Genomic DNA, 17575 nt, shown 5'->3' with positions numbered 1-17575 from the left:
GTGTGTTTCAGTATTGTGGTTTGGTTAATGTTACAGCACTTTCAAAAAATGATCATTCGTCTATTTCTTTTCTAAAAGTTCTATAAACGATCTTTGTTCAAAGATTTTTCTCCAGATAAGCGTATCATTTTTAGATTTTTAGATACAGTGTATGCAAATGGCTTGTAGAAACTTGCAAATTCATAAGTGCAGATTTTTAAGCATACCTTTATAAAATATCCTTGTGTTTTGTTGGTTTTTTCAATTTATTTAAAGTCGCATTTCTTCCTGAATGTTGCAAAAATGTATTTTGATGTCAGATCTTTAATAAATTTATATTGTTACGGAAGTTCTGAAATTTGCCTTGACTTCTCTATTTTCTACAATCCTCATACCACTTATACGTAGCCCCTTTTCTCCTCGTATTTATCACAGGGAAAAGGGTTCAGCGTCAAGATCAGCACAGTGGCCGCTCATCTCTGATTGGGAGATTAACAAATACGTTATCACCTAGCAGTAAAATGTTTGAGCTCACTCGAAGAGTGAAAACCTCTCTCGATCAGCGCAAGGTAATTGGTACTTGCCGGTAGCATAAACAAATTTATCGGCTGTGTATTGATTTCATCAATTTAATTTTATTGGTGGAAGGCATCGATCTAGAAGGTATATGTATGTAAGAAAAAGTACGGACAACATCTGTGATGTTCCTCTTAGCGGGACACAAGGAAAACGACGGATGTCGATATTGCCAAATCACAAACTAATTCAATTTTCCTAGATTGTGTTAATGCAGAAAAGTTTGTTTTGGGAAGGAAGTACATCTGTGTAACTAATCTGGTACTTAAGGTAAGAAATTTAATTCATGTTTTGATCTACATTGTTCATTTAGAATATTGTTTAAAAAAATTTTAATTGAAATCTTGTAATATTGCTTTTTTGCACAGATCTAAAGAATAGCTAGAGTCCTACTATATTACACGTATAAAGCAATTATGTGATTAACATTTATACTCATATATATTTAGTGACATTCAGTGGCTTACAAAAAACAGGGACAAAAAAGCACACGAGAAACACTCAGTGAATTTATAAAGAAGAATAAATAAAACAGCAGGTGTTCAGAGAAATCATTAAACCAAAAATCTGTCAGAGGAATTGTTTACTATAAATAGATCAAGTGATATTAAGAAACTGCTTCGAATATTTAGATAAAAGTGACAAGCGCGTTTAAAGTAATCACAACTACAACCAAGATACGAGGCTCTGTTTCCCGGAACACAAGTAATGTACAGGGACTACCGCCGAGGTGTGGCGATATCAACAGGGATATTGGATGTCCCAGCTAGTAATCAGCCATGCCACGCCACAGAGAGAACAATCAACAGATGTACAGCGGGGTGTTTGCTGACATTGAGATATTTAGACATCAGCTCTAAATTGTCTATAGAAGAAACACTTTCAAGTTTATAAAAAACAAAATTAAATCAAATTCCCATGATAAGGAATTTACTGATTGATAATACAGATCTAAAAAAAGCATTGCATATGTACATAAATCGGTTAAAATGCGTTTTTATATTCTGAATTACAAACTAAGTGATTTCTTTTTGCATCATTTGAAACGACAGCAAGTCAATGCGCAGCCGATAAGAACATTACACTGCCCACATAGATACTCGAAGATGGTGTTCAGAATTTAATTTTCCCCCTTCAAACTGTCACTTATTGTTAAAGAATCTCTTTATTCTCTGACTTCTACCGAGATTCGCTTCGAATTTGAAGCAACCTTTGCTTTGCGTTCAACAACATTATAAGACAATTATTCAGAAGTCGTAGCTTGCTTGATTTATATCCAGGTATTTTCTGACAAACCCTCGGGTGAACGATAAATACAGAATACTTCAATTAGAAAATTAAAGACTGGTTGTATGTAGTTGACGTTTACACATGTATTAACATTGTTTGATTTGTATGCATATGAGGCTGTGATATTTCACCTGTGGCGTCATGAATCCAACTGCTTTTTTTTTACTAATATATTCGATGCATTTACGTCGTCTTTATTAAGAATTAGTTCTGCACTCCAGTTATTCTGGTGAATGTTGAAGAATTCTCTATTCGGTTGGAGTTGACTGAATGCTTTTGTAAAGAAAATATTACCTGGTTTTTGCTGCGTCCGGTAGAAATGATCAAAGTTTCCTTTATTTTGATAGTCATTTTGCTTGGGACTGAAAAAATCGGATGTTAAAATTGATGTTACATTGATTTTCAAGCGTCAATATCGGCTGCAACGATTTTACTTTTAAAACAGAATGATAAAAAAACGACGCTTTTATATTTAATCATCTTCAGAAAATTATACTTTGGACGATAATTTTGGTCAAATAAATCAAATGAAAGACTGCAGTCTAGCAGTAATGCAAATATTTATTGACTTCCTTTGAAAGCAATTTTAGAATTGGAATAGTTTTGATGAACAGTGTCTCTATATTGTAATTTTGAAGTAGTCATAATTGAAGAAGTCTGTTTTGCAGTTTTCTAACTTTTTTTTCAATAATATCACATTATTTGAGGCTTAATGTTAATCACTAGCACTTTATCTAATCTTTCACATGAATTATTTTCAATGATTTCGTAAGTTTAATGCACGAGACACATTTTGCCAATATCGAAATATCTTTATGGATTAGTTAATGATATAAGCTGTTGATAAAGAAACACAGCAACTACACTATAACATACGGTTGATATGCAGAGAGATATACCGGTATGTGCTAGTATTATAGTCGTACTGCATAAAATTCTGTTTGGTTCCTATCGCTAAAGAGAGTTTGATAGTCAACAAGATAAACTTAGCTTGAAGACATAAGGACTACATTAATGCGCATCTTTAGATCACGACTATTTCTCCTGTCTATAGGTCTCTTACTTACATGACATGTGATTGCTTTAGACGCGGAGTCAGATCCATAAACTCGCTCAGGTTACGGCATCCCGTTAACTGCCCATTATTAGATTAGAAATCAGTGAAGAACAATATATGAGCCATATGATATGGATGGAGTAGGATATCTCTTTTTTGAAGGGTTTTAGCATTTTAACCAAATTACACGCTCTATTATTCACGATACTAGTAGTTAATAAAAAGTAACCATACATTTTTGTACGTCAGCTATCAAATTCTTTGTCAGATACCATCATAATGAATAAATAATGTCCGATGAGAATCATAATTATTAGATAACTGCTGAACCATTTTATTATCACTGCCGAATCACAAAGCATTTTTCTCCATTTCTACTTATTCAACAATTTTATCATTAAATTGTTCTATTCATTTGTAGCTCTATATAGAATTCTATATAGGTCATCGCTGATGTAATAGCTTCATGTGAATCCCACAACTTCTTCAATATCCCCTCTATCTAAAACTGTTTATGGCCATTTGATTTGAGTACCCTTCAGTGGTTCTGACAGAGACATTTATGCAAATTCCTTCTTTCCATAATCAAGGTTCCAACTTCCATGACCTTCTCAAGAAACTAGTATGATTTCTTTATCATCTAAACAAGTTAAGAACGTGCACTGCATGATATTGTTACATGCACGTTATATATAGAGTGGCTCAAGAAGAGACATTTATTTAGCGCCTTCTGTATGTACCAGTAGTAAGATCTATAACTAAAGGCACGTTTTCTCTCTCTCTCTCTCTCTCTCTCTCTCTCTCTCTCTCTCTCTCTCTCTCTCTCTCTCTCTCTCTCTCTCTCTCATTAGTCTAAAACGCTTAATAACACTTGGCATCTGTAAACTATTTTATATTTTTCCATCCTTTCATCGTTTGGGCAATACCACACCAAGGCAGTTTCATTACACAGTGCAAGTGACACGCGGGTTTCTGCTGTCAAATGACAGAGTTACAATACGAATATAATATACTATAGGTATTGTCTAACCATGTACAGTTCCACCTTGGTTGTACTTTTATGGTGTTTGTCTCTGATCACCTATATTCAAAAACTAGACCAATCTTTATTCATCGAACATCTGCATAGGTAGGGAGCCCTGTTCTTAGCAGGGTTTAATTTAATTTTACCATAATAATAATGATGATGACCATTTCCAATCTCCCCCTAATCCCTACAACTGCCACTCATTTCCTCCATCCAGGAACAATGGTGGCAAATGAAACTTAAAGAGATCGTCATGACCTAAGTTAGCTTCGTCAGCGAAGTAGCAAATAATATGACACCAAATAGTATTCTAATAAGAAATATGTTTGTTTTTGTTTAAATATTGTGCTCAATTTTATAGAATTGCCCATAGAGCTCTTGACTATTAACGGTATTTTTTTTCTTTGTACAAAGTTTTCATTTGTACATAGCTGACCGGTATAATTACTATTTACTTGCACCGCTTTCTTGTGAATAATAAATATGTCCTATTCAGGTGTCAAAAAGTGACTATGCTGATATTTTAGGTATAAGCTAAATATAATTTACATTTACTACGTACAAACTATAGTTTGTGGTGTCAAAGGAGATCGTATTAGAAAAGTGGCTACGTTGACTTCTAAGTATTATCGTGTTCTCGGCAATAACTGCAGTATGATTGTACTGTATGTGGTAGCATACGGGTATTTAGTATTATTATATTTTCATGTTAGATACTGGAATCTGATTGGTTTAGACGCAGTTGATAATATATAAATAGTGCCTGTTTGGGAGGGTAACAGTTGAAATTGACACCCCGAGAAAACCATTGTCAACCGACGCGAAGCGGAGGTTGACAATGGTTTACGAGGGGTGTCAATTTCAACTGTTATCCTCCCAAACAGACACTATTTATTTTGTTATACTGAATGTCTTAATTTTTAAGAAAATTTTACTGCTTTTATATAGGAATAACGTGAATTCTACGGCGAACCGTACGCGCATAATTTTCGCGCATGTAACATTTTTTAATGTTACCCGTTGCTAACGCTGAGGGTAATAGAAAATATTATTAACTGCGTCTTAACCAATCAGATTTCAGTATTTAACATGAAAGTATAACAATTCGTTTTGTTATACTTTCATGTTAAATACTGAAATCTGATTGGTTAAGACGCAGTTCATAATCTGTTGATTCTGTTCTATTACCCTCAGCGTTAGCAACGCACTTAGCAACGGGTAACATTACGAATTGTTACACGCGCGTACGGTTCACCTTAGAATTCACGTTATTCCTATCTAAAAGCAGTGATGTTTTCTTTAAAATTAAGACATTCAGTATAACAAAATAAATAGTGCCTCGAAAACCATTGTCAGCCTCCGCTTCGCGTCGGTTGACAATGGTTTTCTCGGGGTGTCAATTTCAACTGTTACCCTCCCAAACAGGCACTATTTATATACTATTACCCTCAGCGTTAGCAACACACTTAGCAACGGGTAACACAACGAATTGTGACATGCCCATAAATTATGCGCGTACGATTCGCCGTAGAATTCACGTAAAGCAGTAAAATATTCTATAAAATTAAGACACTCAGTATGATAAAATAAACAGTCCTTGTTTCGGAGAATAACAGTTGAAATTGACACCCCTTGAAAACCATTGTCAACTTCCGCTTCGCGTCGGTTGACAATGGTTACCTCGGGGTGTCAATTTCAACTGTTACCCTCCCAAACAGGCACTATTTATCTAATGTCTGTCGGCGAAAACCCTTACTGTAAGCACTCATTTAATTCAGACAGACTTCGTTATTCTGAATTTCTGTTCATTTGGTACATAGAACAGGCTATCTTACGAAAAAGAATATTTTAATATTTTTGCTTTTACATTGTATAATCAAACAAATGCACTCTGTTAAATTGTCACAACTTGTGTTGATTAGAATGAAAGAAATGTTAATAATACAATAACAGCAAATGCTGAAAACGCTTTAATGAAAGTATGTCCCTGAATAACACTGAAGGAAGATATACATGTAGTAATGCTGATATATTTTAGCAGTCTTATCAATATTGATAATTAATTAATATCTTATGGTGCATTTTATTATTTTTTTCTTTAATTAATGATTATCGTTGTATTTAAATATCAGACGTATTGGTTCTTGTTTACAGAAAACCCATTTTTGAATTATATAATCCAAACAAAAAATTGAAGAACCGGGAACTAAGAATACACGCATAACGCATTCCCTACAGATATCTAGATGGTGCATTACGTTGTGCATATTATGCAGTCCTTAATTGCCTATCGATACTTTCACAGTTAGATGTCAATATCTCCGTGGTTTTATTGCAATTTAAAATTAGGTTAATGAAATAACAAGTTGTTTTTACGATGTCGTTTTTTAATAAAATTTCCGACTATCAAAATCATCTAATTTTGCATTGCCCGTGGTAGCATGGATGCGCCTTGAATCTTTTAACACCATGAGCTCAACTTAAGCTTGTAGAGAACATGCAAACTTGAAAATGTACGCCAATTAAAACTACTAGGAGCCTCGTCCCACTGCTGCCTAATGGCAGTTTGAAAACAACTTGAATATTTTTATGTGATAATATATCTTCTTTAAAAAATTGGTTAAAACAGGAACACAAAAACGTTAACTTCAAGAAAAAATAACGACCAAATGCAGGGCGAAAATAAAAAAATACAAGTGATATTTATTTCAAATAGAGCAATGTTCAATGTAATTCCATAGCAGATTAATTAAACGATTTTTATTGATTCTTAACAACTGTTTTGGTCTGGGATTCTTCAACATTTGCCTCCCAGGTACCCTGTACTGATTTAACAATGTATAGCTGGGACAAGATTAAGGTACGCTGCAGCATTTAGGACACACAGCATGCAGTTGTAATTAGTGGAATGCTGTCGGCTCTCTCTCTTTCGGAAAGTCGGTTCAAGACATCCGCTTTCCAACGATGTAAGCGTCAGCTAACTTGGAGTCGACATGCCAGTGCAGAGGCCTGAAAAATTCTCTCTTTTTTATTTCTTTCCCTTTTTATGATACCCATATCTTCTTGCAAAGTTTTTAAATATGAAAGCCCAACAGAAACCGTAAGGAAGAAAATATATTTGCACATCGTCTTTATAAACAAATTATCATTCAAATAAACTGGTCCTTATTTAAATATACTGATTTTAATTTCGAGTGTATTTTCATTCTTTTATATTTTCGGCCTGAATTTGATCGGTATTTGTCCTAAAGTCCTTATTTAAATATACTGATTTTAATTTCGAGTGTATTTTCATTCTTTTATATTTTCGGCCTGAATTTGATCGGTATTTGTCCTGGAGTCAACAAGATTTTATTTTAAACAAAACGTTTCAAGGATATTGAAGAATTCAATCAAACCAACATTGGATATAATCAAGTCTGGCAATGAGGGCCCCACGGCAATCTCTTTTGAGAAGTGGACAGGCATAGTGTCCATCCATGTAGGCTATGCCTGTCCACTTCTCGAAAGAGAATAGGCTTCACGGCAATCAAGTAGATGTTATTGGTCATTTTTCTAAAGGTTCATTTAGATATGGATTTTTTAAAACACTCTCTAAATATGTAATTTAATACTGTCAGAACAGTAGGTACTTACCCACCTAGAAATATTTATTTGCTTATAACTGTAGCATGTAAAGTTGATAGCAAGTAAAGTTGATAGCATGTAAAATTAATAGCATGTAAAATTGATAGCAAGTAAAGCTGACACCAGCATGTAAAGTTGATATCAGTTTTAAGTTGATATCAGTTTTGTAATATCATGATCCATGTGGTATGAGACATTTTGGTTGATGGAGTTGCATGACCGGTGCTCCAATAGCTTCGCCGCCGGGTAGATTCTCCGATAAGTCGCTGCTGTGATGGTATGGAACTGTATGAAAGCGGCGATAAAGAGATCATCTAGCGAAGGTTTTGTTCAACTTTCTGCACAGAAATTTTTAACAAATCCAATATTATATATTTGTGTGAGTCCTGTAACCATGAAATGCTAACTTGAAGAACGTTTTACATTAACTAATTAAATGTCAAACAATATTCGGACCAGTATCACATCTCTGTCCTATATCGACAATCCGACTAAAGCAGTCGATGGAAGAAGCCCGTGTTTGTCAGAGAAAAACTAATTTACATATTTATGAAAGTTAATCATACACCGACAGATGTGTGTATTCTGCGGAAAAAAGATAAACCTGATAAATGGACGCGGGATGATAACGAGGATCTCAAGTGTCACGTGTCATAGTTACTGTCAATCATTTTATTAATCCTTTTTATTCCGCAGCGGAACAGTATAGTATCACTCTTCAGTGATTTCCGATTGCAAATTGTCGGAATGAGATAGTGTTTTAATCTGGTTTGATTTATTTTTCAAACGGAGAATTGTCATCCCAGAGGTAAGAAAACCGCATCTGAGCTTAAATGTATTCCACTGATTTTATGATAAAAGGATTAAATTTTCATTTCATTTATTGTCAATCACTCTGAAATTAAGTTACACAAAAATGAAAGACATCACTTATGCTACAAATTTTAGATACATTTTTTACACGAATAAACGCTGAAATCTTGTTTTTTGCAAACCAGAATTTTCCTAAAATTGTGACAGTATTTCGATAGTGTGTTTACCGCATTTTTAGGGATTTAAACAGGAACCAATTTACATTTATAAACCTTAATTATTTTGAGCGTGATTTTTAACTCATTTTAAGAATAATTTTGTTTTGTTTCATGCTTTGGGCAGTGCACAAAAATTGTCTTGCCTTCATACATGAAACAATTTGAGTGCTAGTTTAGCGTGAGGGTTGTGTTTTGATTCCCAAGTATCGTTTTGGTACGTTTTTTTGGGTGTTTTTTTTTTTTTTGCTATCTCTATTCTGCATTCAGATTACGGGAACTGTGTAATGATTTATGCTTGTTTTATATTCCTGGATATCCATTTACTGTGTTTTCATTTCTTTTGGTTTTTTTTTCGTCATGGAAGCAAAATACAGAATTAGTTGTTATACGTATTTTCTAGATACATATACCCATAGATAGGATACTTACTGGTAGAATTTTTTGTTGTTGAGAATACAACAAATTGGTTGCTATCGTTTTGAGTGGATTCAGATGAGTTGTCATCAATATCGGCAATTGTAATATGGGGTAAACAGGATGCATGTAAATGTATAATCTATAAGTCAAATCCGTAAACATCCGATTAGCCCAATAATCCTTAGATCGTTTGTCGTCATGCCTTTACTTAATAGGCGTTTGCGTACATATAACCATCGCTTTCGGTAACGTCGGCTGATTCATTTCATTTGTTTGAACACATTTAATGTTTCCCCTTTGGATAAAATATGGATCGAAATAAATTTGGAAACATCTATATTACCATAAAACGTTGGTGTAGGTGTTGTAAAAGTGAACGTAAAGCGTTAATGCTACTTTGTTTTGAACACGTTTTTGACGAAACGTTACTAAATTGCATTTGACAGATCACGCCACTTCACCCTGTGCGAAGCTATTCTGACTCCAAAATATATAGAGATGGACTCATTGCCATGTTTCCCCTTTATATCCTACATGTACGTTTATAAATAAAATCGCAGTAATATTTGCCATTTTAAACATAGTAGATAACATGCCTAACAATGTATGAGTTTAAAAGTATTTGTGGTCTGTTGACAGTCATCTTCCCAAGTCAACGGTTTCTGACCCACACCTCTCCTCACAAACAGTGGGGAGAGTGGACCGAAAACGCTTGGCTAGCAAAGATGGTTGACAGTGCGAAGCTTCGAGTTTAGATGATAATCTACCATTTTCCTATTTATATAATTTCATTTGTACTCTTAACAGATAATTAAAATTATGGAAGTACTTGCGTATTTTATTCTCGGTCTCTTACCCAAAGGTGTCGCATGCAGCGAATATCACGCAGGTTTGCGACCGAGGACATTCAAACAATTCTATTCCTGGATAGGTTTGACCGAATTGACGTCATATATAATAAAGTCTTCATTTACCAAGCAAAACGTGCGTCTTCACAATAAGAGTTTTCAATGTACCTGTATAGAACTAAAGACACATCACTTAAAATTGACTAGACGTAATACAGTAAATGGAGAGACGACTTTTGTTGGAACAAATCCTCCAGCCCTATTAACATTTGGAATACAATACTTTTTGTTGTGTAGTCCACACTGCACTGTTTGGGAGTCGTGACAACCAATGCTGCACCTGTGCACCACTCGTATTAATATCAGAGAAACCCCAGACCGTTTCCTGGTGTTATCTGTGCAATAAGCAATATCCTGAAATTTTATCATTAAATATTAAACATAGTGTAAATTGTTAAAGCAATATGAGATGTATTTTTTAGAATTCTTTTTTGCTGCTGAATCCTGCTAGTATGATAAGTCTGCATGTAACTTAAGCTTTTATGGTAAATTAAGTTTGAAAAATTCATTAATTTTCTCAGAAAAAAAATTCTCTTCTAAGGAGTATATAGCAAATCAATTTTTGTACAGGACAATAATTCAATTTTGCTCCAATAAAGGCTTTTTAACGGCTTTTTCCACAAATAATTCAAAAACCATGATTTTTTTGTCATTTTGGAAGAAAAACACATTTTCGTAAAAAAAAATTTCAACATGAAAATTGCAGCTCAATGCTTTAAAGAATTGCTCTCACAAATAGAAATTGTGCAAGGTACGTTGTCATTACACCCACCTGATTCGTAACTAATGCATTTGGTATAAAGTGGTCTGCGTCGGAACAAGGAAATGCAACATTACTAACATGTTTAGAGCATTCATTTTTTATGCATTCTATTTCGGTGCGAGTTTGAATCCCACTCTTGTCGTGTGGTTCAGATCCTATGCTGATACCTGCTGAATGCGTCTCAACATCAAACAAGATGTACCTATATTGTTGTAGTTTACTGGAAGACTTTGTAAGTTGAATAGAGTGCAAAAAAACCAACAACAAAAAACGCCGCATATAGTGTTGGAGTAAAGACATGCACATTTTGTGCAAACCTTTATTGCATATAGCGGGAAGAGTACGTCTTTGGATCTTTGTGTCCTTTATATGCAAGTTCGTAAAAATGTACAAGTAACTGGGTTTTTTTCTTTTATGGCTTCGCGCTAATGTTTTTCATTAGAGAGAGAGAGAGAGAGAGAGAGAGAGAGAGAGAGAGAGAGAGAGAGAGAGAGAGAGAGAGAGAGAGAGAGAGAGAGAGAGAGAGAGAGAAAGTTTAACGTTTGTCTTTCGATTTTTTTTATCATATTTCTAAGTGTCAAATCGTGATGGCGTACTAGTATTTCATTTTACACCAGTTTAATATTCAATGATTTGCTGGTTCATTATTGATTATATCTAGTAATTTGCAATGATCGCTACCTTGATCGCATTATGCTGTGTAAATTTACAATCATACTATCCTTTCATCATATTTATATAAAATGAAAAAAAGAAGACTTTTAAATACTTTGTTAATAATTAAATATTACATAGACCACTCAGCTAAAAAGAATGTCGTCAGTGCGAGTGCATCAAAGCAAACTGATATCAAAATGTATGATCCGATCCGAGGCTTGGTCAGCAAAGCGGGTGCTCACGAGCGCTCGCCAAAACCGTCACAGACATACGGGGATTTTGGCTAGCAGCATCCATGCTGAACACGCCTCATATTGCATGAGATGAGAACAAATGTTGACCTTGCGAGTAAAGCAAAATAACCTATTAACCTTTGTTGTGACCGTTAATTGCAGTTTACAAAAAACACGTACGTTACAGTTTCGGTGAGTAGAATACTTGACGTCTTATTACGCGAGACGACACCTGAAGTGTTCCAGCAGACATCGTACGATGAGAGAACGAGGACTCCGAACAGAGGTCACTGGAGACGATATAGTCAGTGTATCCGTCGTTTGCAATGTTTCAAGAGTATATCGATAATTTTGAAATACCCGGTAGTCCATGAAAAAAAAAGGTTAAGAAAATACGAATGAGACATTATTTAACGATATTGTAAAAACCAAATAGATTTTCCCACATTTCATTCAAATCATGTAATGGCAGAATATTCGTGGCAATATTTTGCAGTATCTTATTGTCTTTTATCTTGATCCCGATTATCTTTTAAGAAAGGATAAGCTAAGCTCCTCTCAGAAACTACTTGGCCAATATAGATTTTAGTAAATTTGGTGCTTATCATCCAAAGAGAAATAGGCTAAAGACTGCAACATTTATGACCCCTTTCCTTCGAATCTTGCAAATACATGTATTAGAACGAAAACTCAAAAATTAGCCATTACTAAAATTGTGTGTTATACGGAACACCTCTGTGTTTGGCGTTGCTGGGCTGCATTTTACAAAAGAAATTACGACAAAGTCGTAAATATTTAGTCTCTTAAAATGGTTTAAGAGAACAAAATTGACATAAAACCATTTGTTAACAAATATTTCAATTCCCATAATTATATTTTCCAGCCATAAGAATAAATCATTGATTATTTGGTGATTAATTAGCATTGATTAATTTTGTCGTAAGTCCTTTTGTAAAACGCAACCCTGCTCTTTATGTTTTTCATTGCGCCTGTTGCGACACTCTGGTCGTATACACATTCCAACTGGAAGCATGTTAATTACATTGTCGTGTAACTCGAAATGTCCGTGGTTATCGCTGCTGGAAATAGAAATTATAAAATGTATCCTAATTAATCCAATCATAATTCTTTTCCCCCAATCTACTTCAGTTTCAATTTTTCCTTTGTGGTTTTTTTTTCAAATACCTGCCGATTTCATTTTAACTATTCCAGTTAGTTCTAAACAACATCTACAAATTAATTGAACAGCCTTACTCAATGGGCGTTTGTGCGTTTATGAAATTAAAAAAATCGATCTTTGAAGCATTTTCTCTCAGCACTGAGCTTTTCTATTCACCGTATCTACCCGTGAGGTATTGTTTCTCTGTGTAGAGTGAAATTCAATTAGTAATATAAACCGATTTCAGATTCAATTTTTGATATCAAATGATTAATGAAGTGGAATGATTATGGTCAATTTTGATATCAATACGACAAAAATCAAATAGGAAACAAAATTGGCACTTCTTAATTAAGGACTTCAATTATAAGACAAAAGTTTTGTCTTTATTTATTTGAGCCGTGTAGATAATCATTTAATTAATTTACTTTTGTAGTTTAAATTTCTTTTTTTGTCCGCGAGGGAAGGAATATTTTTGTTCTTCAGTTTAAATAAAAGGGGTAATAAAGTTGTATATTGGAACAGGTGATCTGTTTCCCATTAGTGTAAACGACTAGACCAATGGCATTACCTTGATTGTAAATCGATTAATGCTTCTTGTTTCCTTGGTCCGCCTGGTTTAATTGGGTTGTTATAGCATGCCTCCATTATCTATACCGATATACATGCACGTTGACGGAGCGAAAATTAGTGGACTGTATGAAGTTGCTCGGACATAAATCTTGTTAAATGACTGACTTGGAGAAAAAAAGTTAAAAGGTCTTTTTTTTATTAAATATATTTAGAGACAAATTGTTTCAAACTCTCAGGGTTGCCACCAAGATTGTGATTGGTCTTAAAATTTGGCATATTACACGTGCAAGTACAGCATGTACCTTTGCTTTTCTTATTAATATGTTCAAACCTGTTCCGTTGTCAAATATATATAATTTATACTCGAGCTCGTTTATGTAATAATTTGTATAAGCCAAATATTATTTTTGACTATGATTACCAGTTTGTTTGCAAATGTGATGCACAATACTTACACTGTTGTGTCTTTTTATGTTTTATAGAATTAGGAGAGGAGATTCAAAATGGATGAAAAACAACAGAAAATCACTGTGTATGTCATGCAGAGCATCTTCAGCGTGATCGGAACCATCGGAAATTCCTTGGTGTTGTACATTTATCTCAGAAAAAAGGACAAGTCAACATCGAGTATATTCATCTTAGCGCTGGCGGGGGCCGACTTTTTCACGTGCCTTGTGATAGTTCCCTTCAATATAGTCACTTTGTATCTGGACTACAAACACGGCTACGACTTGATGTGTCGGCTGTATATGTTCTTGATAACAGGTGGTGTGCCATTTGCTACCCTCATCATGGTGGCGATTGCCTTTGATAGATACTTCTGTATATGTCATCCTTTCCTTCATGTGATTACAATATTTCGAGCGAAACTGATCATTCTTATTTTGCTCAGCTTTGCTGGAATCCTTGGAATCATGGTAGCACTAATGTACGGAATTAATGACATTATATCGGATCCCAGTTCCCAATCAAATAACTCCTGCTACTCCAACACATCTTCTTCATACCAACAAGTGACATGTAATTCAACAATTAATAACGCCAACATGTCCTCCAATTTATCAGACGATTTAATCAATCATAGCTATGGGATGTGTTCGCCAAATTATGATATATTCAATGAAGATTTTGTTTTACTTTTCTCCAAAATCCATGCTGTGCTATACCTTCTCATGTTCATATTCGTCGTTGTGTTGTATTCTTTGATCTATCGGGAAATACACGTAAGACGGGCAAGAAAAGCCAAAAGGAAGCGGTCTAGTCTATATCCAAGTCAGAGCTGTGCCCCCGAGGCTTCGCTGGGCGACACCCATATGACACTAATGCCCGGGCCCATGTCGGACGGAAACGCAGACGAACCAACTAAGAACGGTCACTCCTCAAAACGACGAAAAATAGGCGCAACTCTAAAAGAAAAGCAATTTTATGCCAACATTCGAACTGCTGCCATGTTGTTCATTGTCACTATTGTTTTCTTGGTCGCTTTTTTACCGGCCCTGCTAATGACCCAAGAACTCATACCGTACAATATTGTGATTTTCTACACTTATTTTGTATACAACACGGCAAATCCAGTTATATATTCTTTTATGAATCAATCGTTTCGGATAGAATTGAAAAATATGTACAGCAAGATGTGCAACGGAAGTCGAAAACATTAACGATTAATTGATTTATTCATTTAATTATTCAATTATTTTTATTATCAAAACGAGTCCTTGTTTGAGAGTTCATAATTACAAAGTTTTAAGATTTTATTTAGTATTAAAGTTGCGGGGTTTTTTTCGCCAATTGCCAATGAACTGTCTGCAGTGCCTTAAATTAAAGGTGAATTTGAGATATGTTTGTCAAGTAGTATTAAATTTCCGTGCATTGTTTCTTATTGATTATAACGAATTTTTTTTAGGGAAATGTAAACATTTTTCCTTAGAAAATAAACATGTGCGGAGAACAATGTATTTACGTTTTGAAATATGAGTTTGAGAAAGTATTATTTTTGTTTGATGTCCTTTATTCAAGTACCGAGTTAAAACAAGAATTCACGCATGTCAACAACTTTTGAATGGGCTTCTTTGGTAATTACTGAAATCAAATATTAGTTTACAAACTTTTAAGTATGCCGGTTGGCTTCTGGGGATTTTATATTGATTTATTGAACGTTAATATGTCTGAACATTCATATCAAAATAATTTTCCTACACTATTCTTTCGTAAAGAAAGAAACTTCAACGAAATACTGTGTTGATTTTAAATAGCCTAGACATGTCGACAACCTCAATTACCGCAACTTTAATAGAGATTTGATATACATGTACAATACATGTCATTTGTATTCAGTTACGAAATGAAAAAAAAGTGTGTATAACGGGAGGTAACTTCGTGTACAAGACATGTAAGTGTAGAAACTTCCACGCATTTTATCAAGAAACTCAATTATAAATGTTTTCAGCTTATAATAAAATTGTGGACAACCCCATCTGAAGTTGTAAATTTTTTTGTGGGTGTGTAATCTTAGAAGACATGTATTTCCACGTCATTCGATGTACATTTCAACGAATGATAAACCGGACCTAAAATAAAAGGTAAGCAAACTAAGAATTACACCCTGTAGATGAACATGTATTTGAATAAACGATAAACAACAAGAAAAATCGCTTTGCATTCATTTTTTGAATTAAAAAAATATTGTTCAGGGATATAAATATAAGGAAAGATATTTCCCATTGCATGGTAAATCTGGGATCATTCGGAGTACATTGCCATTTTATGGGGCAAATGAAATCTTAATATTTTCTTCCAGTTTGTTTGCCGATGCGATGGCAATGAAAGGATAGCACAAAACTGTCAAACGACGTCAGAGGTTTTGAATATTTTGAAGCAAATACAAAAAATAGATACAGTAGGAGAATGGGAGATAACTTTCAACAATGTGAAACTCGTCGAATTCTTATGACAACCGATTGTAATTCAATTCGACATTTGTGAATATCAATTCAAAAAAATGGACAGTTTTACTCAGGAACCACCCACCAGAATAGACAAAATCGTCTTTTAAAAATAGAATAAGACGAATTTAGTTTTCTGTTTCCATTCTCATTTAAATCGATCACACTAAAAGATAAGGCATTGTTTCTTCTTCTTCTTTTTTGCATGGCATACTTTATCTTTTGTTTAGAGGGATTCTTTATTCGAGAGATTATAAACTAGCAGCAGTTCATCTTACTTGCACATTCCAAATGGATGAAACGTTTTGTTAGGAAAATGTCTATTGAAGAGGTTTTTAGTTATTCTTTTTTAAAATAACTTTTACTTTCACGTGGATTAAGCGAAAAGTAGTTTTTCGTTAATTACCAAACATCAGACAGTTCAAACCTCATACATTTTCAAAACATTGCGGGAATCTTTGTTTAAATACCGGTATATCGTTTCAAAAATGTGCTAGTCCTCAGAAATAAACGTATGTTGTTGCTTTTTGTTTTTGTTTTTTTTTTTATCATGAATTTTATTTATTTATGCATCCGTTAATATTATTTGTCTGGCACTGAATTTAGGAAACTGCATTATTGAAATGCCTCTTACTATTCTTTTCGCTTTATTTCCCTTGGACGTTTCAATCGATTTTTACCAAGGTTGGTTCAAATGGCTTCCTTTGGTGCTGGATATACGACCAAAGGGGCCCTTTTACTTAGTGCTTACGACAGATGCCGGAAGGCCTGTTTCCCCCTTCACTCTCACACAGGTTTCCTCAGAGAAGAATTGCAATGCTTCTGTGTCCATGCAAGCTTTTTATTACTGTCTGCGAAGAACATCAGCAATCAAATCAATATTCAAGCTGACAAAGTCACAGGTCATCGGAGCTGCTTGACAAAGTCATTTCCGTGATGAGTTCTAGACCAAGGAAATTACTTTCAGCTACAAAATTTTGTAATTTTTTTTTCATTCTGACCTGCGTCAACTTTAATTTTGAGCTACGGAGATTGCGTCACCATCACAATATTATCATGGCATATCTGAGGCCCCATTTAACAGAATCAAAGTCTGACCTCTAGTTTGAATGATGACAGTAATTTTTTTTCTACCTGCGTTACTTGAAAAACTACACGTACTATAATATATATCCTAAATTCATTACCAATTTACATAGACTCCATGCTTACATTACCAACTTAATTTAACACAAGTGTATGTCTTTTACAAGATTCAGGAAGAGAAAATGTCATTGATAAGATGTTCTTTTTACCATATTTTAGGGGTAATGGTTGATATAAAAATTTACGT

General features: G+C 34.3%; 1 protein-coding gene across 3 annotated transcripts; it reads left to right on the top strand.

Annotated features, from left to right (window-relative positions):
• The first annotated feature begins 375 nt into the window (after positions 1–375).
• On the top strand, positions 376–15775 carry LOC105326469 (cholecystokinin receptor type A). Of its 3 annotated transcripts, XM_034482416.2 has the most exons (3): positions 376–548; positions 758–825; positions 13780–15775. In XM_034482416.2, exon 3 carries the CDS (start codon positions 13801–13803, stop codon positions 14956–14958), a length of 1158 nt encoding a protein of 385 aa, XP_034338307.1. In that variant the 5' UTR covers positions 376–548; positions 758–825; positions 13780–13800; the 3' UTR covers positions 14959–15775. The 3 variants fall into 3 exon arrangements, with proteins under 3 accessions (XP_034338307.1, XP_034338306.1, XP_034338308.1); XM_034482415.2 differs by lacking the exons at positions 376–548; positions 758–825 and adding an exon at positions 8094–8364; XM_034482417.2 differs by lacking the exons at positions 376–548; positions 758–825 and adding an exon at positions 13222–13483.
• The last annotated feature ends 1800 nt before the right edge of the window (positions 15776–17575 follow it).

This window comes from Magallana gigas, chromosome 3 (genome assembly GCF_963853765.1).
Source record: "Magallana gigas chromosome 3, xbMagGiga1.1, whole genome shotgun sequence".
NCBI lineage: Eukaryota > Metazoa > Mollusca > Bivalvia > Ostreida > Ostreidae > Magallana > Magallana gigas.
This window is presented reverse-complemented; position numbering and strand designations above follow the sequence as displayed.